The 26,778-nt window shown below is 43.9% G+C and overlaps 1 gene segment (V, D, J or C); it reads left to right on the top strand.

Annotated features, from left to right (window-relative positions):
- The first annotated feature begins 3,505 nt into the window (after positions 1-3,505).
- Positions 3,506-26,778, top strand: LOC122706364. The segment is given in 4 exon segments: positions 3,506-3,583; positions 3,666-3,973; positions 20,311-20,317; positions 26,768-26,778. Coding segments are annotated over 3 exon segments (360 nt in total).

Here is a 26,778-nt window from a genome sequence, read left to right as displayed (position 1 = left end):
CGGGCAGCGCAGGTTCTTTCTGATTTAATTTACTCACTCATATGATTGAAAAGATAGAAGATGTCTCAGGAGGCCTTACAAATAGCTGAGAAAAGAAGACAAGTGAAAGGCCAAGGAGAAAAGGAATGATATACCCATCTGATAGTAGAATTTCAAAGAAGAGGAAGGAGAGATAAGAAAGACTTCTTAAGTGAACAATGCAAAGGAATAGAGAAAAACAACAGAATGGGAAAGACTAGAATTTTCTCTTCAAGGAAATTAGAGATACCAAGGGAACACTTCATGCAAAGATGGGCATAATAAAGCACAAAAATGGTAGGGACCTAACAGAAGCAGAAGATAGTAAGAAGAGGTGGCAAGAATACACAGAAGAGGTACAGGAAAAAGATCTTCATGACACAGATAATCACAATGGTGTGATCATTCAGCTAGAGCTAGATATCCTGGAAAGCGAAGTCAAGTGGGCCTTAGGAAGCATCACTACACACAAAGCTAGTGGGAGTGATGGAATTCCAATTGAGCTATTTCAAATCTTAAAAGATGATGCTGTGAAAGTGCTGCACTCCATATGCCAGCAAATTTGGAAACCTCAGCAGTGGCCACAGCACTGGAAAAGGTCAGTTTTCATTCCAATTCCAAAGAAGGGCAACACCAAAGAATGGTCAAACTAGTGCACAATTGCACTCACATCACATGCTAGCAAGGCCATGCTCAAAATCCTCCAAGCGAGGCTTCAACAGCACATGAACTGAGAACTTCCAGATGTACAAGCTGGATTAGAAAAGGTAATGGAACCAGAGATCAGATTGCCAACAACATTTGGATCATAAAAGAGCAAAGAATTAAAAGGAAAAATCTACTAATGCTTCATGACTATGCTAAAGCCTTTGACTGTGTGGATCACAACAAAGCATGGAAAATTATTAAAGAGATGGCAATACCAGACCACATTACCTGCCTCCTGAAAAATGTGTATACAGGTCAAGAGGCAATAGCTAGAACAGATCATGGAAGAAGAGACTGGATCAAGAATAGGAAAGGAATGAATCAAGGCTCTCTATTGTCACTGTGTTTATTTAACTTACATGCCTTGTACATCACACAAATGCCGAGCTGTAGGAATCACAACCTGAAATCAAGATTTCCAGTAGAAATAGCAATAATCTCAGATATGCAGATGACACCACTCTTATGGCAGAAGCCGAAGAGGAACTAAAGAACCTCTTGCTAAAGGTGAAAGAGGAGAGTGAAAAGGCTGGCTTAAAGTTCAACATTCAAATTACTAAGATCATGGCATGAGGACCCATGACTCATGAAATATATAGGGAAACAATGGAATCAGTGAAAGAATTTATTTTCTTGGGGTCCAGAATGACTGTGGATGATGACTGAAGCCATGAGACTAAAAGACACTTACTGCTGGGAGAAAAGCTCTAACAATCCTAGACAGTGTATTAAAAAGCAGAGACATGACTTTGTCAGCAACAGTCCATATAGTCAAAGCCTTGGTTTGTCCATTAGTCATGTAAGGATGTGAGAGTTGGACCATAAAGAAGGCTGGGAGCTGAAGAACTGATGCTTTTGAACTGTGGGACTCTTGAGAATCTCTGAGACTGCAAGGAGATCAAACCAGTCCATCCTAAAGGAGATCAGTCTGAATATTCATTGGAAGGACTGATGCTGAAGCTGAAGTTCCAATACTGTGACCACTTGACGGGAAGAGCCAATTCCTGGGAAAAGACGCTGATGCTGGGACAGATAGAAGGCAGGGGGAGAAGGAGATGACAGAATCAGATGGTTGGATGGCATCAGTTTGAACAAGCTCTGGGAGATGGTGAAGGACAGGGAACTGCAGTCCATGGGGTCACAAAGAGTCAGACATGACTGAGCGACTGAACAGCAGCAACAACCAATATTATTGAAAAGACAGAAGCAATATGGTCCATTTAGGACTCTCCTCACGAAACGGGATGGAGGAAAGGGCTTTTCATAGACAGCAGTTTCCAATTCAGCCGATACACAGTTGAGATCCCTGGGCTGAGGGAGAGCTGACCTGCCCCAAAGCTGCAGTGTTGACATCTCAGGAAGGAGTGGACCAGGGTCACATGGACAGGGTGTCAGTCAGAGATGGGGACTCACATCGGTCTTTTCTGGCTCCAGGAGCGATAACACCACTGATGGCAGCACTCACCACCCCCGGAAAACCCACCTAAAGTCCAGACATGCGGTGACAGCCGTCATCCCCAGTCTACATGCTCACAGCCGGGATGCAGGTGCGAGGCCACAGCCTCAGGGCCACAGGGAGACGGGGGGCCTGAGCTCTGCTCTCCAGCACTGCTGACTCAGAGGACCTCAGGCTCAGTCCAGGACACAGAGACCCTGGGCTCAGGAAAGCTGCTCTCAGTGGGGTTTTCAAGGGAACCTGCTTCCTGAGGAGGGGCTTTCCTCTGACCATGCCGCCCTCACACTGCACGCCATTCACTCTGAAGGTTTACCTCCACGAGCCATGCATGTCCTCTCACCACTGTGGTGGGGACTATGTTCCCTGAGCTCCCATCTCACGGCAGGGACACAGAGAGGAAGGAATAAGCACTTGGAGGAGGAGGGAGTCTGTGCAGAGTGAGCAGGGCACCTGCCCAGCATGTTGGAGCACTGAGGAGCTCCTGGGAGCTGTCTGTCCTCAGTCTGTAGTAGCCTTGGGGTCCGCAGTGTCCACACGCAGGGTTGGGGTCCTGAGGTTCACAAGCTCATGCAGACACTGAGTTGTGCACAGGACAGTGTGGGACAGTCCACTGGGCAAGTCAGCCATGCTGGGAAGACGGGCTTCTCAGCAGAAACGTCTACTTTGTCCACAAAGTTAATGCTCTGTGTAATTACTGTGAATAAACCATCTCTAGAGTGATTCTTGAGGGTATTTAAGCTGTTTCAGATGAAAAAAATAGTCATAAAAGGTAAGGGAAATATAAATGCTTTGGGAATTCTGATAAACATTAAGTTGGACTCAACTCCATTTGAATTCAATGTGATTATTACTTGTATATTTTGTCTCTAATGTTTGAATATGGAGTAAGCAAACATAAGCTAATCAGAAAAGAAAAAAAAAAAAAAACAAGAGTTTGTGTTTCACACCTGGGTGGTCCCCGAATGTGTGGTGGGCTTTTGTTGAGTGAAGGTAAAGACCTCCCTGGGGTTAAAGTCTCTTCCCAAAATCTGCCATTGTTCCCTGACAGCATCATTTTTCCCGAACAACCCTCCCTCATCATTCCATTCCTCCATAAACAGTCTTCCTGGCAGGGGGAGGGGGACCGCAGGAGGGGCTGAGTTCTCTGATTGAACAGTCAGCGTCCTCCTCACGGGGCGAGGCCCATAGACTGAACCCTCCTTTCACTACTTTCTGCTTTTTATGCAGAGGCCCCTCCCACATGCAAAGATCCACTCAGGTCACAGGCTGGAAACAAAGCACCAGGTCACTTAAATTCAGGCTCCTCCTCAGGCTTGAAGAGCTTTCCAGGAGCGGTGACTCTCATCTGCTCGAAGATGAGCCCACTGTGGACCTTCCTCTTCGTGCTGTCAGCTCCCAGCGGTGAGTGTCTCTGGATCAGACATGGGCACGTGGGGAAGCTGCATCTGAGCCCGTGAGTCACCGTGCTTCTCTCTGTCCACAGGGGTTCTGTCCCAGGTGCAGCTGCAGGAGTCGGGACCCAGCCTGGTGAAGCCCTCACAGACCCTCTCCCTCACCTGCGCTGTCTCTGGATTCTCATTAAGCAGCTATGCTGTAGGCTGGGTCCGCCAGGCTCCAGGGAAGGCGCTGGAGTGGGTTGGTGTTATATGCAGTGGTGGAAGCACATGCTATAACCCAGCCCTGAAATCCCGGCTCAGCATCACCAGGGACACCTCCAAGAGCCAAGTCTCTCTCTCACTGAGCAGCGTGACACCTGAGGACACGGCCGTGTATTACTGTGCAAAGGACACAGTGAGGGGAAGTCAGAGTGAGCCCAGACAGAAACCTCCCTGCATGGGGGCCCAGGACCACCAGGGGGCGCTCAGGGCCACCACGTTCAGGACTGTGCCCAGGAGCAGGTGCCCCGGGTGGGCCAGGAGGGAACTCCTCTTTGAATCTGGTTTTCTCGTCCCGCCCAGCGATTCCCTGGAAACCTCTTTTGTGTCCTCACTGTTCCATTTTTGTGGTTTATACTGCTTTCATTAATCTTTACGTAGTTTTTATTTTGCCTCTAAGTTAGTTGTGTGTGTGAGTGTATATATATATATATAGATAGACAGATCTGTCTGTATGGATCATATAACAACACACACATGTAATCCAATACTCAGTAATTGTGTGTTTTCTGTTTTATTTTTCTTCTTGTCAAAGAGGTCAATACAACTCTGAGTCTCACCATCAGTTTTTTTATTTATTTACTTTTTATTGAAGGGTATTTGCTTACAGACTTTTACTGTTTTCTGTCAAATCTCAACATGAATCCGCCACAGGTATACACGTATCCCCTCCCTTTTGAACCTCCCTCCCATCTCCCTCCCCAACCCACCGCTATAGGTTGATACAAAGCCCATATTTGAGTTTCCTGAGCCATACAGCAAACACCCATTGGCTATGTATTTTGCGTATGGTGATGTAAGTTTCCATGTTACTCTCTGCATGCGTCTCACCCTCCTCCCCTCCCCCCATGTCCGTAAGGCTCTTCTCTGCCTGTTGCTCCATTTAGTTCCGTTCAGTCGCTCAGTCGTGTCCGACTCTTTGTGACCCCATGAATCGCAGCATGCCAGGCCTCCCTGTCCATCAGCAACTTCTGGAGTTTATTCAAACTCATGTCCATTGAGTCACTGATGCCATCCAACCATCTCATCCTTTGTCGTCCACTTCTCCTCCTGCCTTCAATTTTCCCAGCGTCAGGGTCTTTTCCAATGAGTCAGCTCTTCTCATCAGGTGCCCGATGTATTGGAGTTTCAGCTTCAACATCAGTCCTTCCAACGAACATCCAGGAGTGATCTTCTTTAGGATGGACTGGTTGGATCACCTTGCAGTCCAAGGGATGCTCAAGAGTCTTCTCCAACACCACAGTTCAAAAGCATCAATTCTTCGGTGGTCAGCTTTCTTTATAGTCCAACTCACACATACATACACGACTACTGGAAAAACCATAGCCTTGACTAGATGGACCTTTGTTGACAAAGTAATGCCTCTGCTTTTTAATATGCTGTCTAGGTTGGTCATAACTTTTCTTCCAAGAAGTAAGTATCTTTTTATTTCATGCCTGCAGTCACCATCTGCAGTGATTTTGGAACTCCCAAAAATAAAGTCTGCCACTGTTTCCACTGTTTCTCAATCTATTTGCCATGAAGTAATGGGAGTGGATGCCATGACCTTTGTTTTCTGAATGTTGAGTGTGAGGCTGTCACGGCTAACACCATGGCAGGCAGCCTAGATTAGGAGTAGGCCTGGTTTCCCAGGGTAACATAATTATCAGGCCTCCTGGAGCCAGCCAATCAACATATGCCTAGCCAGAAAAAAGGGAACCTATCAGGGGAAAGCTGAAAGCCCCATGTTGGGCCAACAAAAATTACCTTGCAACTGTGTAACCAATCCACTTACGCCAACTACCCACTGTGTAAGCAATCTGATTGCGCCAACTACCTGCTGCTTATTTTGACCTAATAAATACCCGAGAGAACTGGGGCTCGGGGCCTTTCGTTCTCACACACCTGGTGAGGGTGGGAGGCCCTGGCTCGAGTCAGTAATAAATTCCCTATTGCGAGTTGCATTGTTTCGAGGAGTCTTCTTTCCCGACTGGGGACTCGGACTACAGGCAGAACATTGAGCTTTAGGCCAACTTTTTCACTCTCCTCTTTGACTTTCATCAAGAGGCTCTTTACTTCTTCTTCACTTTCTGCCATAAGGGTGGTGTCATCTGTATATCTGAGGTTATTGATATTTCTTCTGGCAATCTTGATTCCAGCTTGTGCTTCATCAAGCCCAGCATTTCTCATGATGTACTCTGCATGTAAGTTAAATAAGCAGGATGACAATATACAGCCTTGACGTATTCCTTTTCCTATTTGGAACGTCTGTTGTTCCATGTCCAGTTTTAACTGTTGCTTCCTGACCTGCATACAGGTTTCTCAAGAGGCAGGTCAGATGGTCTGGTATTCCCATCTCTTTCAGAATTTTCCAGAGTTTATTTTGATCCACACAGTCAAAGGCTTTGGCATGGTCAGTAAAGCAGAAACATGTTTTCCTGGAACTCTCTTGCTTTTTCGATGATGGGGTGGATGTTGGCAATTTGATCTCTGGCTCCTCTGCCTTTTCTACAACCAGCTTGAACATCTGGAATTTCTTAGTTCATGAGCTCTTGAAGCCTGGCTTGGAGAATTTTGAGCATTACTTTGCGAACGTGTGAGATGAGTGCAATTGTGCTGCCCTGTAAATAACTTCTTTAGTACCAGTTTCCTAGATTCCATTTTCTCCATTACATATACATTAGAATATGATATTTATCTTTGCTTTCTGGCTTACTTAACTCTGTGTAATAGGTTCTAGGTTCATCCACCTCATCAGAAGTGATTCAGATGCATTCCTTTTTATGGCTGAGTAATATTCCATTGTGTATATGTACCACAACTTCTTTATCCATTCATCTGTCGATGGACATCTAGGTTACTTCCACTATCTAACTATTGTAAATAGTGCTGCAATGAACACTGGGTTACATACGTCTTTTTCAAGTTTGGTTTCCTCAGGGTATAATCCTAAGAGTGAAGTTTGGTCATATGGTGGTTTTATTCCAATTTTTTCATGGACTCTCCATACTGTCTTGCTGGAGAAGGAAATGGCAACCCCCTCCAGTATTCTTGCCTAGAGAATCCTGTGGACGAGGAGCCTGATGGGCTGCTGTCCATAGTGTCACACAGAGTCAGACACGACTGAAATGATTTAGCATGCATGCATGCATTGGAGAAGGAGATGGCAACCCACTCCAGTATTCTTGCCTGGAGAATCCCAGGGATAGAGGAGCCTGGTGGACTGCTGTCTATGGGGTCGCACAGAGTCAGACATGGCTGAAGCAACTTAGCAGCAGCAGTAGCACATTGTCTTGCATAGTCGCTGTATCACTTTACATTCCCACCAACAGTGCAACAGCATTCCGTTTTCTCCATGCCCTCTCCAGAATTTATTGTTTGTAGACTTTTTGATGATGGCCGTTCTGATGGTGTGAGGTGATATCTCATTGTGGTTTTGATTTGCATTTCTCTAATAATGAGTGACATTGAGCATCTTTTCATGTGTTTGTTAGCCATCTGTATGTCTTCTTTGGAGAAATGTCTGTTTTGGTCTTTTTCCAACTTTTTGATTGGGTTGTTTCTTTCTGGTGTTGAGTTGTGTGTGCTGCTTGTATATTTTGGAAATTAATGCTTTGTCAGTTGTTGCATTTGCTATTATTTTCTCCCGTTCTGACGGTTGCCTTTTCACCATGCTTATAGTTCCCTTTGCTGTGCAAAGGCTTTTAAGTTTAATCAAGTCCGACATGTTTACTTTTGTTTTTATTTCCATAACTCCAGGAAATGGGTCACAGAGTATCATGCTTTGATTTTTGCCATCGAGTGTTCTGCCTATGTTTTCCTCTAAGAGTTTTATAGTTTCTGGTCTTACATTTAGGTTTTTAACCCATTTTGAGTTTATCTTTGTGTATGGTATTAGGAAGTGTTTCTGATTTTATTCTTTTACATGTAGCTGTCCAGTTTTCCCAGCACCATTTATTGAAGAAGCTCTCATCGCTCCATTGGATAGTCTTGCCTCACTTGTCAAAAATACGGTACTCCTAGGTGCATGGGTTTACTTTTGGGCTTTCCATCTTCTTCCATTGTTCTAAATTTCTGTTTCTGTGCCAGTACCATGCTGTCTTGATGACTGTAGCTTTGTAGTATAATCTGAAGTCAGAAAGGTTGATTCCTTCGACTCTATTCTTCTTTTTCAAGACTGCTTTGGCTATTCAGGGTCTTTTGTGTTTCCACATGAATTGGGAAATATTTTGTTTTAGTTCAGTGAAAAATGCCCTTGGGAGTTGGATAGGGACCACATTGAATCTGTAGATTGCATTTGATAGTATAGTCATTTTCACAATATTGATTCTTCCCACCCAGGAACATGGAATATCTCTACATCTGTTTATGTCATCTTTGATTTCTTTCTTCAGTGTCCTATTATTTTCTTTGGAGAGTTCTTTTGTCTCCATAGGTAAGTTTATTCCTAGATATTTAATTCTTTTTGTTGCAATGGTGAATGGGATTGATTCCTTAATTTCTCTGAGTTTTCATTGTTAGTATATAGAAATGCAAGTGATTTCCGTATATTCATTTTGTATCCTGCAGCTTTGATAAATTCACTAGTATGCTGTCATAATTTTCTGATACTATCTTTAGGGTGTCCTATGGACAGCATCATGCCATCTGAAAACAGTGAGAACTTTACTTCTTCTTTTACCATCTAGATTCCTTTCATTCTTTTTCTTCTCTGATTGCTGTAGCTAGGACTTCCAGAACTATGTTGAATAACAGTGGTGAAAGAGGGCACGCTTGTCTTGTTCCAGATCTCCAGTTCATTTGAGGCACTCAGTCACATCCGACGCTTTGTGACCCCCTGGGTTGCAGCACGCCAGGCCTCCCTGTCCACCACCAACTCCCAGAGTTTACACAAACTCATGTCCATTGAGTCAGTGATGCCACCCAACTGAAAGGCTGCTGAACCATGAAAGAGGCTGGGATTCTTGGCTTCTGGAGGAGAAGAAATCAATCCGGGGCCAGAGTCGAGGCTTGATCGCTCAGAGGTTTGGTGTAATAAGCTTTTATTAAATTATAAAAGAGATAGAGAAAGCTTCTGACATATACATCAGAAAGGGGCAGAAAGAGTGCCCCCTCGCTAGTGTTAGCAATGGAGTTATATACCTTTTAATTAGTTATTACAATGAATCAAAAGAGTGTCTGGAGGTTGTAAAGATCTTACCAAACCCACTCCAGTAATTTACATTTTAAGATAACACAATTAGCCAGAGGGTTTTCAGGAAGGAAGAACTGTCCTCAAGCAGGATACATTGTTGTTATAGAATCCTTTTCACACAGTTTAAACTGAGTTGTTTGTTGTGTAATCATCAGTTCCAGGCTTAACGATAAAAACATTTTATGCGACTAAGACTAAGGAATGTTGGGGGGCGGGGGGGAGTTTGTCCTTTCCACCTGCATGAGAAGTCCAGTCCAGCCCCTTATCTCCTCCTCAAGAACCTCAGAGCACTCTATCCTTGGGGACCCCAGACTTCTCATCAACCAGCCTAGGAACTGACTCCCTCAGAACCATCTCATCCCCAGTCGTTCCTTTCTCCTCCTGCCTTCAATGTTTCCCAGCATCAGCGTCTTTTCAAATGAGTCAGCTCTTTGCATCAGGTGGCCAAAGTATTAGAGTTTCAGCTTCAACATCAGTCTTTCCAATGAATATCCAGGCCTGATTTCCTTTAGGATGCACTGGTTGGATCTCCTTTCAGTCTACGGAACTCTCAAGAGTCTCCTCCAACACCACAGTTCAAAGCATCAGTTCTTTGGGATCAGGGTTCTTTATACTGCAACTCTCCCATCTACACATGACTACTGGAAAAACCACAGCTTTGACGAGACAGACCATTGTTGGCAAAGTAATATCTCTGCTTTTTACTATGCTGTTTAGTTTGGCCATACTTTTTTTTCCAAGGAGCAAGCGCCTTTTAATTTCATGGCTGCAGTCACCATCTGCAGTGAATTTGTAGCCCCAAAAATAAAGTCTGTCACTGGTTCCAATTGCTTCCCCATCTATTTTCCATGAAGAGATGGGACCAGATGCCATGATCTTAGTTTTCTGAATGTTAAGTTGTAAGCCAACTTTTTCACTCTCTTTTTTCACATTCATCAAGTGGCCTGATCTTAGGGGGAATGCTTTCAGGGTTTCACCACTGAGAATAATGTTTGCTATAGGCTTATCATATATGGCCTTTACTATGCTGAAGTGGTTCCTTCTATGTCCATTTTTGAAGAGTTTTAATTATAAATGGATGCTGAATTTTGTCAAAGGCTTGTTCTGCATCTATTGAAATAATCATATGGTTTTTATCTTTCAGTTTGTTAATATCATGCATCACATTGATTTATCTGCACATATTGAAGAATTCTTGCATTCCTGGAATAAACCCAACTTGATCATGGTGTATGAGCTTTTTGATGTGTTGCTGAACTCTGTTTGCTAAAATTTTCTTGAGGATTTTTACATCTATGTTCATCAGTGATATTGGCCTCTAGTATTGTGTGTGTGTGTGGTCTTTCCTGGTTTTGTTATCAGGGTGATGGTGGTCCTGTAGAATGAGTTTGGAAGTGCTGATACCTCTGCTATTTTTTGAAAGAGTTTTAGAAGGATAGGCACTAGCTCTTCTCTGGGCATACCAGACCACCTGACCTGCCTCTTGAGAAACCTGTATGCAGGTCAGGAAGCAACAGTTAGAACTGGACATGGAACAGCAGCTGGTTCCAAATAGGAAAAGGAGTATGTCAAGGCTGTATATTGTCACCCTGCTTATTTAACTTCTATGCAGAGTACATCATGAGAAACGCTGGGCTGGAAGAAGCACAAGCTGGAATTAAGATTGCCAGGAGAAATATCAATAACCTCAGATATGCAGATGACACCACCATTATGGTAGAGAGTGAAGAGGAACTAAAAAGCCTCTTGATGAAAGTGAAAGAGGAGAGTGAAAAAGTTGGCTTAAAGCTTTACATTCAGAAACCTGAGATCGTGGCATCTGGTCCCATCACCTCATGGGAAATAGATGGGGAGACAGTGGAAACAGTATCAGACTTTTTTTTTGGCGGGGGCGGGGGGAGGGGGCTCCAAAATCACTGCAGATGGTGACTGCAGCCATGAAATTAGAAGACACTTACTCCTTGGAAGAAAAGTTATGACCAACCTAGAGAGCATATTAAAAAGCAGAGACATCACTTTGCCAACAAAGGTCTGTCTGGTCAAGGCTATGGTTTTTCCAGTGGTCATGTATGGATGTGAGAGTTGGACTGTGAAGAGAGCTGAGCACCAAAAAATTGATGCTTTTGAACTGTGGTGTTGGAGAAGACTCCTGAGAGTCCCTTGGACTGCAAGGAGATTCAGCCAGTCCATCCTAAAGGAGATCAGTCCTGGTGTTCATTGGAAGGAGTGATGCTGAAGCTCAAAGTCCAGTACTTTGGCCACCTCATGTGAAGAGTTGACTCATTGGAAAAGACCCTGATGCTGGGAGGGATTGGGGGCCAGAGGAGAAGGGGGCAACAGAGGATGAGATGGCTAGATGGCATCACCGACTTGATGGGCATGAGTTTGAGTAAACTCCGGGAGTTGGTGATGGACAGGGAGGCCTGGCATGCTGCGATTCATGGGGTCGCAAAGAGTCAGACATGACTGAGCGACTGAACTGACTGAAATGTTTAATAAAATTCTCCTGTGAAGCCATCTGATCCCGGGCTTTTGCTTTGGGGGAGATATTGATTATAACTTCAATTTCAGTGCTTGTAATTGGGTTATTAATCATTTCTTTTTCTTTCTGGTTCAGTCTTGGAAGACTGAACGTTTCTAAGAATCTGTCCATTTCGTCCAGGTTATCCATTTTACTGCCATGTATTTGTTCATAATAGTTTCTTACAATCCTTTGTATTTCTGCATTCTCTGTTGCAGCCTCGCCTTTTTCATTTCTTATTTTATTGATTTCATTCTTCTTTCTTTTTTCTTGATGAGTCTGGCTAAAGGCTTGTCAATTTTGTTTATCTTCTCAAAGAGCCACCTTTTAGTTTTATTAATCTTTACTATTGTTTCTTTCATTTCTTTTTAAATTATTTCTGCTCTGATGTTTATGATTTCTTTCCTTCTGATAATTTTACTCTTCTTTTTCCAGTTGTTTTAGGCATAAAGTTTGGTTGTCCGTTGGATGTTTTTCTTGTTCCTTGAGGTAGGATTGTATTGCTATAAACTTCCCTCTTAAAACTGCTTTTGCTGCATCCCATAGCTTTTGAGTTGTGTTTTCATTGTCATTTGTTTCTAGAAATATTTTGATTTCCCTTTTGATTTCTTCAGTAACCTGTTGGTTATTTAGAAATGTGTTGTTTAATCTCCATGTGTTTGTGTTTCTTACAGTTTTTTCTTGTAATTGATATCTAGTCTCATAGCATTGAGGTCAGAGAATGCTTAATATGACTTCAATTTTCTTAAATTTACTGAGGTTTGATTTGCGACCCAAGATATGGTCTATCCTGGAGAATGTTCCATGTGCACTTGAAAAGAAAGTGTATTCTTCTGCATTTAGATGGAATGCCCTGAAGATAATCTAGCTAATCTCAGCATCTCTTCTAATGTATCATATAAGACTTGTGTTTCCTTATTGATTTCCTATTTTGATGATCTGTCCATTGGTGTAAGAGGGGTGTTAAAGTCTCCTACTATTATTGTGTTCCTGTCAGTTTCTCCTTTTATGTCTGTTAGTGTTTGTCTTAAGTATTGAGGTGCTCCTATGTTGGGCGCATAGATATTTACAATTGTTATGTCTTCCTCTTGGACTGATGTCTTGATCATTATGCAGTGTCCTTCCTTATCTCTTGTAATCTTCTTTATTTTAAGGCCTACATTGTCTGATATGAGGATCGCTACTCCAGCTTTCTTTTGCCTCCCATTTGTATAGAATATATTTTTCCATCCTCTCACTTTCAGTTTATGTGTGTCTTTGGGTCTGGAGTGAGTTTCTTATAGACAGACTATATATGGGTCTTATTTTCATATCTGCTCTCCAACGGTGTCTTTTGGCTGGAGCATTTAGTCTATTCACACTTAGAGTGATTATTGGCATGTATGTTCCCATTGCCGTTTCCTTAGCTGCTTGTGGCTCATGTGTAGACCTTCTATCCCCCTTGTGTTCCTTGACTGTATACGTCCCTATGAAATTTGCTGTGCAGTTGGTTAGTCTATTTATACTTAGAGTGATTATTGGCATGTATGTTCCTACTGCCGTTTCCTTAGCTGCTTGTGGCTCACTGTGTAGACCTTCTATCCCTCTGTGTTCCTTGACTGTACACGTCCCCATGAAACTTGCTGTACAGCTGGTTTGGTGGTGATGAATCTTCTTAACTCTTGCTTGTCTGAAAAGCTTTTTATTTTCCCATCAACTTTGAATGAGATCCTTGCCAGGTCCAGTAATCTTAGTTATAGATTTTTCCTTTCAGTACTTTGAATATATCCTGTCATTCCCTCCTGGTCTGCAGAGTTTCTGCTGAAAGATCACCTGTTGCGCATACTGGGTTTCCCTTGTATCTTACTTGTTGCTTCTCCCTTGCTGCTTTTAGTAGCCTTACTTTGTGTTTAGTCTTTGCTGGTTTGATTAATATGTGTCTTGGGGTGTTTCTCCTTGGGTTTATCCTGTATGGGACTCTTGGTGCCTATTGGGTTTGATTGAATATTTCCTTTTCCATATTGGGGAACTTTTCAACAATAATCTCTTCAAAAATTTTCTTATACCCTTTCTTTTTCTCTTCTGCTTAGGGGACTCCTATAATTCGAATATTGGTGCATTTGAGATTGTCCCAGAGGACTCTGAGACTATCCTCAGTTCTCTTTATTCTTTTTTCCTTATTCTGCTCTTCAGAAGTTATTTCCACCATTATATCTTGCAACTCACTGATACGTTCGTCTGCTTCAGATACTCTGCTATTGATTTCTTCTAGAGTATTTTTAATTTCAATAATTGGGTCATTTGCATGTTTACTCTCTAAGTCGTTAATTGCTTCTTGCTTTTTTTCCATTTGGTTTTCAAGGTTTTGATCATCTTTACTATCATTATTCTGAATTCCTTTTCAGCTAGTTTGCCTATTTCCTCTTCATTTATTTGGAATTCTGTGTTTCTAGCTTGTTCTTTCATCTGTGTAGTATTTCTCTACCTTTTCATTCTTTTTTTTTTTTTTAGTTTATCATATTTGACGTCTCCTTTTACCAGGCTTCAAGGTTGAATTTTTCTTCCTTTTGGTTTCTGCCCTCCTAAGGTCGGTCCAGTGGTTTGTGTGAGATTCATATAGGGTACTACTTGTGCTGAGTTTTTGTTTGTCTGTTTTACCTCTGATGGGCAAAGCTGAGTGAGGTGGTAATCCTGTCTGCTGATGACTTGGCTTGTATTTTTGTTTTGCTTGTTGTTTAGATGAGGGGTCCTGCTACTGGTGGTTGGGTGATGCCAGGTCTTGTGTTCAAGTGGTCTCCTTTGTGTGAGTTCTCACTATCTGATACTCCCTAGGCTTAGTTCTCTGTATTCTAGGGTCTTGGAGTCAGTGCTTCCACTCCAAAGGCTCGGGGCCTGATCTCTCATCAGGAACAAAGATTCCACAAGTGGTTCATTATGGTATTAAGTGAGATCAAAACAAACATCCAAAACGAGAAACCAAATATGAACCCCAGAAAAATGGCAGTTACAAAATCAGGCAAATAATAATTAAAATGATGGAATAGACACATATACATATATATCCATGAGCAAAGTCAAAACAATCCAACAAAAATAGAGTACCATAGGTTGACCTGTGGAACAAAGGAATTCAAAAACTATGTTTACCAGTTAAGAACAAAACTAACTAAAGCACAAACTGGAAAACAAAACTAAAGCAAGGTGCCAAATGTGGAATAGAGCAATGAAAATAGAACTAACAAGTATTTTGAGGGGAAATGGAAGAAAGAATGAATACACAAGCAAAGTTAAATAGAGGTAGATAAAGAAGTTTTATATACACTAAAGATTAACTGCAAGGGGGAAAAGAACAGTAGGAAAAGCAAACAAACAGATAAATGTAGAAAAAATAATAATAGGTTTAAAAAATTAAAATTAAAAAGAGAGAGAATAAAAGGAAAATTCCCTAGGACAGCTAGAGCTGAACATAGAAGCAGAAATTTATAACAACAATAAAAAATGTGACTGCAAAAAAAAGGGGAGTGGGGAGCTTAAAAGTTTCATTAGATTTCATAGCACTGATAAAATCAACAACTACAGCACGGAGGAAAACAAAAGGAAAAAAAAAGGAAAAATCTAAAAGAATCTACAGATCAAGTGTAAACATAAGAATAACAGACGCTTTTCTTGAGTCACTTCTATCAGAGTCCTTTCCCTTGCTGGGTGTCCTCAATACCTAGGATGCTCTCCGACACTGCTGATCTCCGGCCCTGCTGTCGGGGCAGCTCAGATCCTAATCTGGTACTTCTCCTCTGTGTTCTTGCCTCCAGTGTTCACAGCTATCAGAACTAGTGCATTTTCTTTTGCGGGAGCTCTCAGTGACCTTTTATATATTCCATAGACACAGAGTCTGCCTAGTTGATCATGTGGATTTAATCTGCAGGTTGTACAGCTGGTGAGAAGTTTCTGGGTCTTCTTCCTTACTCACACTACCCCTGGGTTTCAACTGTGGTTTTATTTCCACCTCTTCATGTGGGTCGTCCACTGGGGTTTGCTCCTGAGGCTGCCCTGGAGGACTTGGGCTTGCCCCTGTGAGGGCCAGGTGTGGAGGTGGTGCAGCCACTTGGGTTGCAGGGGTTCTGGCCGCACCAGGTACTCAGGGGAGTTGGCAGCTAGGGTAGCAGGAAATATAGTGCTCTAGAAGGGTATGGCAGCCAGTGTTGGCCAAAACACTCCAGGATTCTTGCCTGGAGAAACCCCCTCCCTGACAGACAAGCCTGGCAGGCCACAGTCTACAGGGTCACAAAGAGTCGGACACTACTGAAGCAACCCTGCACGTAGAGATCCCAGAGTTCTTTTGTCTGTGGCAGCTCTGCCCCAGTGAGAGCTGGGCATGATGGTGGCAGAGCTGCTTGGCTTGTGGGGACCCTGGCAGCTCCGAGTGTGCAGGGACACAGACTGCGTCCACCGCAGGAGTTATGGCCCTACCAGAGTCTTATTCTGAGTGTCTTGTAGCTTCTGATCAGAAGCCCTCTTTGGCCAGTCTTTCTCCATAGCTCCACCCGTTCAGGCACTTAGAGGGCTCCCTTGCCTAGGGCTCTTCTCTGTTGTTCAGCTTTTCAGTCAGATAGAGGGATCCCCCTGCCTAGGGTCCTACTCTGTAGATCGGTGCGTCAGGCGCTTGATGGACCACCCTCTCTATTATTCAGCAGCCAATACTGGTGTCTGGGGAAAGAGAGGCTTTGGTTATGGCTCCACCCCTTACACGTGACTCAGCAGTATCACTTTGCTTCTCTGGCTGCCCAGCTTTCCTCCACAGGCACTTCCCACCGTAATCTCTTCCCTTACAGCCCCTCAATCAGACTCTCTGCCGTCAACAGCAGCCCTCACCCTGGGATTGATCCACAATCCCTATAGTCCAGCTCCCAGCCACTGCACCTTCCAGGGGACCTGCATCCCTGCCCAGTGTATGTATGGCTGTGGCAAGGACTGTCTGCTTCTCTTTCAATTAGGCTGTCACAGATCAGTTGTTTCACTCTCAGCCTTAAATGTTCCTCCTTGACTCAGACAATTGCCCTAATGTGGAGAGCAGACCCCTGCTTCAGTTCCCCCACCTGCTGAGGGCAGACCCAGTCCTATGAACACTCCTGTTTTTCCCCCTAGTTCCTTCATCCTACCGAATTTTGCGTGGGTCTATATATCTTTTCTGTTGGTCAGGTACTCCTGTCCATCTCAGCAGATGTTCTGCATGCACTTCTTTTTCAGAAGGTGTATTCCTGATGTATGGGTGGATAGAGACATGCTCCACCTCCACCTACTCCTCTGCCATCTTGTTCTCTCCCTACTGATTCTAATTTTCATTGAAGTAGGGATACTTTTATACACACACACACACACACACACACAAAATATACTAATGACACCAACTCTATGGCAGAAAGAGAAGAAGAACTAAAGAGCCTCTTGATGAAAGGGATAGAGGAGAGTGAAAAAGTTGACGCAAAACTCAACATTCTGGAAAATTAAGATTATGGCATCTGGTCCCATCACTTCATGACAAATAGAGGGGGAAAAAATGGGAACAGTGACAGACTTTATTTTGGGGGGCTCCAAAATCCCTGCAGATGATGACTGCAGCCATGAAATTAAAAGACGCTTACTCCTTGGAAGAAAAGTTATGACCAAGCTAGACAGCACACGAAAAAGCAGAGACATGACTTTGCCAACAAAGGTCCATCTAAGTCAAAGCTATGGCTTTTCTGTAGCCATGTGTGGATGGGAGATTTGGACCGTAAGGTAAACTGGGAGCCAAAGAATCGATGTAGAGCTGCGGTATTGGAGAAGACTCTTGAGAGTTCCTTGGACAGCAGGGAGATCCAACCACTGCATCCTAAAGGAAATCAGTCCTGAATATACATTGGAAGGACTGATGTTGAATCTGAAACTCCAATACTTTGGCCACCTGATGCAAAGAACTGACTCATTTGTAAATACCCTGATCCTGGGAAAGATTAAAGGCAGGAGAAGAAGGGGACAACAAAGGATGAGATGGTTGAATGGCATCACCGACTCGATCGACATGAGGTTGAGCAGGCTCAGGAGTTGTTGGTGGACAGGGCAGCCTGGTGTGCTGCAGTTCACGCGGTCACAAATAGTCAGACACAACTGAGCGACTGAACTGAACCGACTGACACACATATTACTCAACAGTTACAATTTTTTTTCTGCATCATTTTTCTTTTTTCTAAGGAATTCAGTAAAACAGTTGAGTCTCACCATAATCTCAAAACTGTTAATTATCCTAAAAGAAAAGATGAGATATTTAAACATTTTTAATTTTTGTTTTGTTTTTGTACATGAAGAAGTCACTTACCCTCCTTCTTACAGTCAAACTGCAGGTAGAAGCTGCAGCATGCAGTGTTAAAGACTCTAGTATCAGAGATCCCCAGGGCTGCATATTCAATGTTTATCATTATTGACAGATTCTGTATTGCAAATTCACCTATATGCTAGGTTTATTGGCACCTTACTATAAATATCATCACTTTGTGTACTTATATAGACATTTAAATATGCATTTTTATATATGCACTCGTCATCTGAATGCCGAGTTCCAAAGAATAGCAAGGAGAAATAAGAACACCTTCCTCAGTCATCACCACAAAGAAACAAGAGGAAAATAATAGAATGGGAAAGACTAGAGATTTCTTCAAGAAAATTAGAGATGACAAGGGAATATTTCATGCAAAGATGGGCAGAATGAAGGACAGAAAAGGCATGGATGTAACAGAAGCAGAAGATATTAAGAAGAGGTGGCAAGAATACACAGAAGAAGTATACAAAAAAATATATTAATGACCCAGATAACCACAATGGTGTGACCACTCACCTAGAGCCAGACATCCTAGAGTCAGAAGTCAAGTGGGAGTTAGGAAGCATCATTACAAACATAGCTAGTGGAGGTGATGGAATTCCACTTGAACTATTTCAAGTCCTAAAAGATGATGCTGTGAAAGTGTTGCACAAAATATACCAGCATATTTGTAAAACTCAGCAGTGGCCACAGGACTGGAAAAGGCCAATTTTCATTCCAATCCCAAAGAAAAGCAATGCCAAAGAAAGTTCCCATTACCACACAGTTGCACTCATCTAACACGCTAGTAAAGTAGTGCTCAAACTTCTCCAAGCTAGGCTTCAACAATACATGAATGGAGAATTTCCAGATGTTCAGGCTGGATTTAGAAAAGGCAGATGAGCCGGACATCAAATTGCCAACATACACTGCACAAAAGGAAAAGAGAGTTCCAGAAAGCCACCTACTTCTGCTTCACTGAGTATGCCAAAGACTTTAGCCGTGTGGATCACAACAAACTGTGGAACATTCTTAAAGTAATGGGAATACCAGACCACCTTACGTGTCTCCTGAGAAATCTGTATGCACGTCAAGAAGCAACAGATAGATCTGGACATGAAACAAGAGATTGGATCCAAGTCAGGAAAGCAGTCCGTCCAGGCTGTATGTTGTCACCCTCCTTAATTAATGTATATGCAGAGTAGATCATATGAAATATCAGGCTGGATGAAGCACAAGCTGTAATCAAGATTGCGGGGAGAAATATCAATAACTTCAGATATCCAGATACACCACCCTTACGGCAGAAAGTGAAGAACTAAAGAGCCCCTTGATGAAGGAGAAAGAGGAGAGTGAAAATGGCGGTTTAAAGCTCAACGTTCCAAAAATGAAGACCAGGGCACCTAGTCCCATCACTTCATGGCAACTAGATGAGGAAAAAATGGAACCCATGACAGGCTTTATTTTCTTGGACTCCAAAATCACTGCAGATGGTGACTGCATATATGAAATTAAAACACCCTGGCTCTTTGGAAGAAAATCTATGACCAACCTAGACCACATACTAAAAAGCAGAGACATTACTTTGCCAACAATGGTTCATCTAGTCAAAGCTATGGTTTTTCCAGTAGCCATGTATGGATGGGAGATTTGGACCATGAGGAAAGCTAGGAGCAGAAGAATTGATGCTTTTGAACTGTGCTGTTGGAGAAGAGTCTTAAGAGTCTTAAGGACTGTTAAGAGTTCCATGGACTGCAAGGAGATCAAACCAGTCAATACTAAAGGGAATCAGTCCTGAACCTACATTGGAAGGGCTGTTGCTGAAGCTAAACCTCCAATACTTTGGCAACCTGATGCAAAGAACTGATCCATTGGAGAAGACCCTGATGCTGGCAAAGACTGAAGGCAGGAGGAGAAGGGGATGACAGGGCATGAGATGGTTGGATGGCATGACCAACTCCATGGATATTACTTTGAGCAAGCTCCAGGACTTGTTGAAGGACAAGGAAGCCTGACTTTCTGCAATCCATGTGGCCCCAAAGAGTCAGATATGACTGAGTCACTTATATGATGCCACCCTTATATAAGTCACACTTATATGATGGCCAGTTCTTTGAGTTACTCAACAAACACACATACAAGCCTAGTGAGGTCAGTCAAGGTGGTTCCATCTGACCTCAACTTTCTTGAAGTCCACACTCCATTCTGAGCTTATCTGGATCATTCATACGGGGAAATACAGAGGTCTTCAGGAGGACTTCTCCATTTCCACCTGAGAGGAAGGGGAGCTGAGCTGAGATGGGGGTTGGGCAGCAGGGGGGCTATGGAGGACGGAGACTCTGGGCTCAGAAAAGTGGACCTGCCCTGGGATCTGTCTCCAACCCATCTGGGAGGCCCAGTGCTTTCCCACCCTATGCTTTCCAGCCATGGAAATTCAGAAGGCTCCCGTGGGGATCCTGGGATGACCAGGCATAGTGTGACCATGGCCTCCCTGGACTTTCAGGGATAGAGCTCTTAAATGAAATTCCTCTTCAAGCTCCAGGGTAAAATCCAACCCTGGGCAGTGGGAGCTCACTGCTCTCCCTCACGCAGGGCTGAGGTCTCAGCGAAGGCAGAACGTGGTCTCGAAGAAGATGAGGCTTCTTCCAGAGCAGATGGGGTCTTCTCCTCTTCCTGGTGACAGCTCCTCAAGGTGAGGGTCTCAGGTCAAACATGGGTTTGTGGGGATGTCTGTGACCGGGGTAACTGACAAAGCCTGATTCTCCTTGTCCCCAGGTGTCTTCTCTCAGGGGGAGCTGCAGATCCTGTCTAGCACTAGGGAAGCTCTAGCGGACACGTTTCCTCACCTGTGCTATTCATAGCTGTGGTTACTCCATCACCAGTGGACATGACTGCAGCTTTATCTGTCTGGCACCAGAGTAGGGCTGCTGTGGATGGGGAAATATACAACACAGGGACTCAACTACAGGGACTCAACTCACTACAAACCGTCCCTCAAGAGCCGCACAAACATATCCCGGAACACATCCAAGAAGCAGTGATCTCTGCCACTGAGCTCTGTGGCCACCAAGGGAACAGCCTTGTATTGCTGGGTGAGACACACAGGCGTGTGAGCCCAGACACACACCTTCCTGCAGGGAGGCAGGAGGGGCTGGTTTCAGGGCCCTCAGGGCCCTCAGGAACCCCAGGGCACCCTCAGCGTGCACCGGGTCCAGCCTCAGCACCAGCTACATGTGGAGGATGAGTCTGCTCTCCTGCCACAGTCTGTGGTTTCCTCTCCATCTCTATTTTCCATGGAGCCCCCTATAGTTATAACTAATTGCTAACAACTCAAATTGAGAACCTTTGCAGTAATAGGAGGACTCGTTCTCACCTCACCAGGGCCACAGGGTCATGAGGCCACGTTCTCACCTCACCAAAGGCATGGGGTCATGAGGACATGTCCTCACCTCACCAAAGGCCACAGGGTCATGAGGAAACGTTCTCACCTCACCAAGGCCACAGGATCACCTGTGGAGGGAGAAACGACTGTCAGTGTCACCAGGTGACACCTGAGGAGGGCCAGGGAACACAGGGAGTCTCTTCCAGTCAGACTCAGAAGACAGACCTCAACAGGAATCCCAGACGGGCCAGCACACTGCACGCATGTTATATAAGAAAACTTGATTTTACGGGATTCTTTAGGGACATAGAGAAGAAAACAAGTGGTCTACAAACGATTTTAATTTCTAACTGAGTTCTCTGTCACATCCCCATCCTGACTCATATTTCTCATCAGGAATGACTGAAGGTGTCAGGATAACTCTTGTTCCCACACTCGGTGTCTTCCGTCCACTAAAGTGCATGCTGCACATCCCACTCATTACATTCCAGAAAAAAAACAAATGTGAGGTGAGGTCATGAGCATGATGATTCACCTGATATGGGGTAGGAGGAGGGAGTGGGGGGCAAGGGAAGAGGACTCACAGAGGGTCCAGAGGGGGACATTTGGTGAGAAGGGTTTGCTCACTGTTGGGATTGTCTGGATGAGCAGGTATGTCATATGTTCAAATGCAAATGTCCTGAAAATGCACCTGTGTGAACCCTGGGTCACCAGACATTCTCCAGGAAACACTAGAATGCAACAGGCTCTCACGTGTTCTCACTACAAGAAAGGGTCCTGCAGACCTCTCTAGGCATATCCCACTCTGTCATGGAGCAGGCTCAGGGGAAAACTTTGGTCCAGGGTGAGTATCACAAGCCCAGGCACTAGGGCTCACACCTACCAGATAGAGTCTCTTGGACACATTGCACAGTCCTTGATGATTCTGCTTGTGATTTTACATGTGATCCATGTAAATGCATTAACATTCAAACCTAAGTGCTTTATTTATTTATGTGTGCAAAAATGAAAAACTATGATGAGCTTTGAAGTTCTCCCAAGATATGGCCACGTAATAGAACAATATCTTGCCAAATCTTGTCGCTGCCAACGCACTACCCAGTATACTCACAGGTGCAATGGGGCACTTCCTCCTCTGTCAGTGTCCAAACCCACATCCAGCTACATAGTCAGGAGACAAGCAAATAGCATCCTCCCTCTGCTGATGAAAACCTGCCCAGCCCTGACCCTGCAGCTCTGGGAGTGGAGCCCCAGCCCCGGGATCCAGGTGCTCCCATTCAGGGATCAGGACTGCACACAGACCACTCAGCATGGACTTTGGACTGGGCGGGGTTGTCCTTGTCGTGATTTTACAAGGTGATTGATGGAGAACAAGAGATCCCGAGGATGGCAGTGGATGTGAGTGAGGGAATCAGTGGGTGTGTGACAGCCTCGTGACCAGGATGTCTCCGAGTTTGCAGGTGTCCTGTGTGAGGAAGAGCTGGTGGAGTCTGCTTGGTGCAGCGCGGAGAGGGGAGGGGTGACTGAGACTCTCCTGCGCAGCCTTTGAGCACACCTTCAGTCATTACTGCATGGCCTGGGCCCGCCAGCATCCAAGGGAGGGCCTGGAGTAAGTTGGATCTATCTATCCTGGTAGTGGCAGCACCTACCATGCAGACTCTGTGAAGGGCCGATTCACCAATTCCAGAGACAGTTCCAAGAACACAGCTCTCTGCAAAGGAACAACCTGAGAGCAGAGGACACGACCATGTATCACCGCGCAAGACACACAGTGCGGGGGAGGCAGCGTGAGCCCAGACACCAGCCTCCCTGCGTGGGGCTCCGTGACCACCAGGGGGCACTCAGGACCCACCGAGTACAATGCTGAGCCCAGGAGCAGCTGCACGGGGGCTGGGGGAGTTTGTGGTTAGAACCCCCGCGTTAACTCTCCTGCCCTCATCTCTACCAGAGGCCCTCTGCTCTATGCTAGTCTGTCGTTACTGCGGTTTGTTTTTCTTCCAGAAAACGATATTGTTATTTATGAACTTTCTTCTATTTCTTGAAGGAGTTCCAACAACACCGTAGTTATCAAAGTTCATAGTTATCATAGTTCAAAGTTCAAAGGTATCATAGTTATCAAAGTTATCAAGAAATTCTTGAACCTGGTGACTGTCCGGAGAAGGCCCAGGGGATTGCAAACATGTAGAAGCTACTGCTATTCTTTGTTTTTGCAGATGTGAAAGGAAGAGCCGCTGCCTGCAGCTTTCTGTCAAGGGCACAAAGTGTCTGAATCCTTCAGCTTGCAGTGAGATAGGCTCTGATGACAGAGGGCCCAATACCGCACATGCAATGACCTCATTGCTCACGGATTCCATCTTTTTAAATTCAGGCACTCGGTATTTGCCTCCCGAAAGGAAAATGCTTATTTTATTGACTGTTTTTCATGGACATTTACAACGCGGCCAGTACTTAAACCACCCCAAATCACACATACATTTCCTCCTGAAGTCACTCAAATCTATGCCTTCTTGTTTCAACTCCTATTGTGTAAATTAGTGCCTTTTCTGGTCAACTAATGTCATGTTTTTTTAAATTGTCATGCTATTACTTGACAGTTTGCCTGTTTATAGCAGTCCCATCATATCCTGAAGTACAGACTAGAGTCCTTAACACATGATGCTGTGTGCTGACTTAAGTAGAAAACATCAATGACAGATAAGCTTCATTCATGTACAAATTATACTTCTGGGGATGTGATCTTGAAACTAACGTCAAATATGAATATGACTTTGAGACAAGGATTGCAAATCTCACTTTTGTTATTTGAGGCAGTCTTGAAACTTCGCTCAGTGCCAAATATAGATGGTAAGACAGAGATTTACTGCTAAAAACATTGGTAAGCAGACTAGATGGGAAATGACTATGAGAAGACTTCCAGTTCAGGGGGATCTAGCTGCACTGTCTCCAGAGAATTCTTGGTAAAGGCGATCATACAATCACATATCACCTGGAAGAGAGCAGGTGTAAAGGGTTGCAATAAAGATTGAGGGTGATCAGAAGTCAAGGGTAAGAATTCTCACTAACCTGACTTTTCAGGTGTCTTGATAAAACCAGGCAAAGATGGACACAGTGAAGTATTTCAAAAAGCCTGACTTATATAGTCAAGTGGTCCTTGTCACATTCAAAGTCAGTGTTTTTTTTCTGTCTTCACTGCCATAATTCTCTGAAAGACAAATGTTTAATCAAAAAGCACATGAAGTTATTCTGTTTGTTTCTCTTCTTGCTGGCATCTCCCATCTGTGAGCATCTCTCAGGTCTGAGGCATGTGGAATTATGGGGTGATGTCTGTGAAGTGGGTGTCTCAGAGTTTCTCCTTCCCCAAGTATTTCTGAACTGGAGTCGTTTTTCATGGATTCAGTCAGGCCTGTGTTGCCCCATCAATCATAGAACCAGCTGCATAGAATTACTTCTTCATGACAACTTGTTTTTAAATTTAGGTGACCACCCAAGTTATTAGTTATCTAGTATCTAATAAAATAAGTTTATAAATTGGTATATAAACCATACAATTTATAAACATTTCATGGCATGAATGGTTCTACTGTTGAACTTCAAATCTTTCCTCCACTATCACAAAGATCTGCAAGTCCTGTTTTTTTGGAGTCCTGTCCTGTCCTGTTTAAGGCAACATTTTTCACTTGAATAGTCAGACTAATGTTGTACATATGGAAATGATGTCAAGGTATCACCAGAGTGATATTGTCCCCCAGGGTACATTTGTCAAAGTTTGAAGACAAGATTGTTTCTAACACATGGGAGAGGTGCTATAAGTACCTAGTAATCTAGTTGGGAAAGTCCATGGGTGCTTCCAGACATCCTACAATGCACAGGACAGCACCCACAGCACAGGAATATCTAGCCTCAAATATTGATAACGATGAGGAACTCTGAATTAAAACCTCATACAGGAGGACTTCTTGGGAGTCCAGTGGCTAAGAGTCTGCCTTCCAACGCAGGGGATATAAGTGCATCCCCGGTCACAAAGGTAACATCCCACATGCCAAGGGGCGACGAAGCCTGCACACCGCAGCTAGAAAGCAGAGCCCACCCTGCAAGTGGAGAACCCACACGTCGAATTGGAGAGCCACGTGACAACTAGGACACAATGCTGCCACAGAAAGAAAGGAGAGAAAGAAAGAATAAACCATTAGAAAGACCTGGTATCTGGTCAAATGTCACTAAAATGCTGAACTGCAGAAGGCATATTGCTGGGCTTAAATTACTCTAAGTGGTAAAGTGAAATACAAAAATCCTCTGAAGTTCTGTGCACTCAGAGACACCAGTACACACTCCTCTATGTGTATTTTTGGGATGTGAGCAGTGAGGGAGCTGAGCATGGAGCCACCAGGAGAACGGGGCTGGGGAGGTCTTGGCGGAGACCTGGGACTAGGGAGGGAGCTCTACATTGTCTGCATGGAAAGTGCAGCCTGAAGTCCAGCTCCGGTTTGGTCCAACCGGAGTCATGAGGAACAAGGCTGGGCCAAAGCAGACGTTATTGTCTTAATATTTACAACTTCGCCCCTGTGGGTGTATAGAAAATAACTGCTTCAGAACTTTGCTTTGGAATGATAGTTTAGCTCACAGGTAACAAATAGATTTAAAACACATGATGCATATATCAAAAATTTCATTTACTTTGGGTCTAGAATTCTTTTACCTGTAATTTTTCAAACAATATTAATATATGCAAAATATATTGTCATAAAAATGACTTCAACTTCACCAGAGAGAGTCCAAATTGTGAACTTTTTCCCGTCAATAGAGCACTGCAGCCAGGAAAGGTCCTTACTGGCTTTCAGAAACAGCCACTGAAACTGGAAAATCTATTGATCAGGTAAACTTCCAGAGAAAATCTGAAGCAAAAGGGGGAAATGGAAAAAAGAAAAGAAAAGAAATAAGATAAAACAAACAAGAACTTCAATTTTGTCCAACTAGAAGACCAGAAGGGGGAGCGCTTATGCCTGACAATGATAGCAGAAACCGACAGAAAGGACAACGCCTCTATTTTCCTTACAAACCCTCACTCAATAAGAGCTTGTCAAAATAAGCTAGTGAAAAAACACGGACTCTGGGTATGCTATAGCCCTCAAAACTTCCTTTTCTCTCAATAAATATTTACTTCTGCATCGCTGCTGGAAGTTTTCTTGTGTTTCCCGTTGTTGCAGACCCCAAATTGCAATTCTTTGTTGATTCCCAAGAAGCTTAATTTTCTGAAATAACTAACTGGCAGTCTCCTTGGTTCAGGTCAACACTGGTCTTAGCCTCCCTGCCACTTTGTGTGTTTTCTCCTGCAATTACTCAGCAGGTCACTGAGAAAGACATCTGTGCCAGAAACGTTCTTCATAAACTGCCACATCTTCACCAGCTGGTATATCCCCTGCCCATCAGGAGCACAGAGCTGAAATTCATTTCTTTTCGTCTCTTGCAGACTAGCTGTTGGCCACACTCTCTGTTATAAACGAGCATTTTCCAGGAATGACTGTGAAGTGACAATCACGAGAGAAGGGAGGTGGCTG

This window comes from Cervus elaphus, chromosome 13, assembly GCF_910594005.1.
Source record: "Cervus elaphus chromosome 13, mCerEla1.1, whole genome shotgun sequence".
Taxonomy (NCBI): domain Eukaryota; kingdom Metazoa; phylum Chordata; class Mammalia; order Artiodactyla; family Cervidae; genus Cervus; species Cervus elaphus.
Note: the sequence above shows the minus strand (reverse complement) of the source record. Positions and strands in the feature narration are given on the sequence as shown.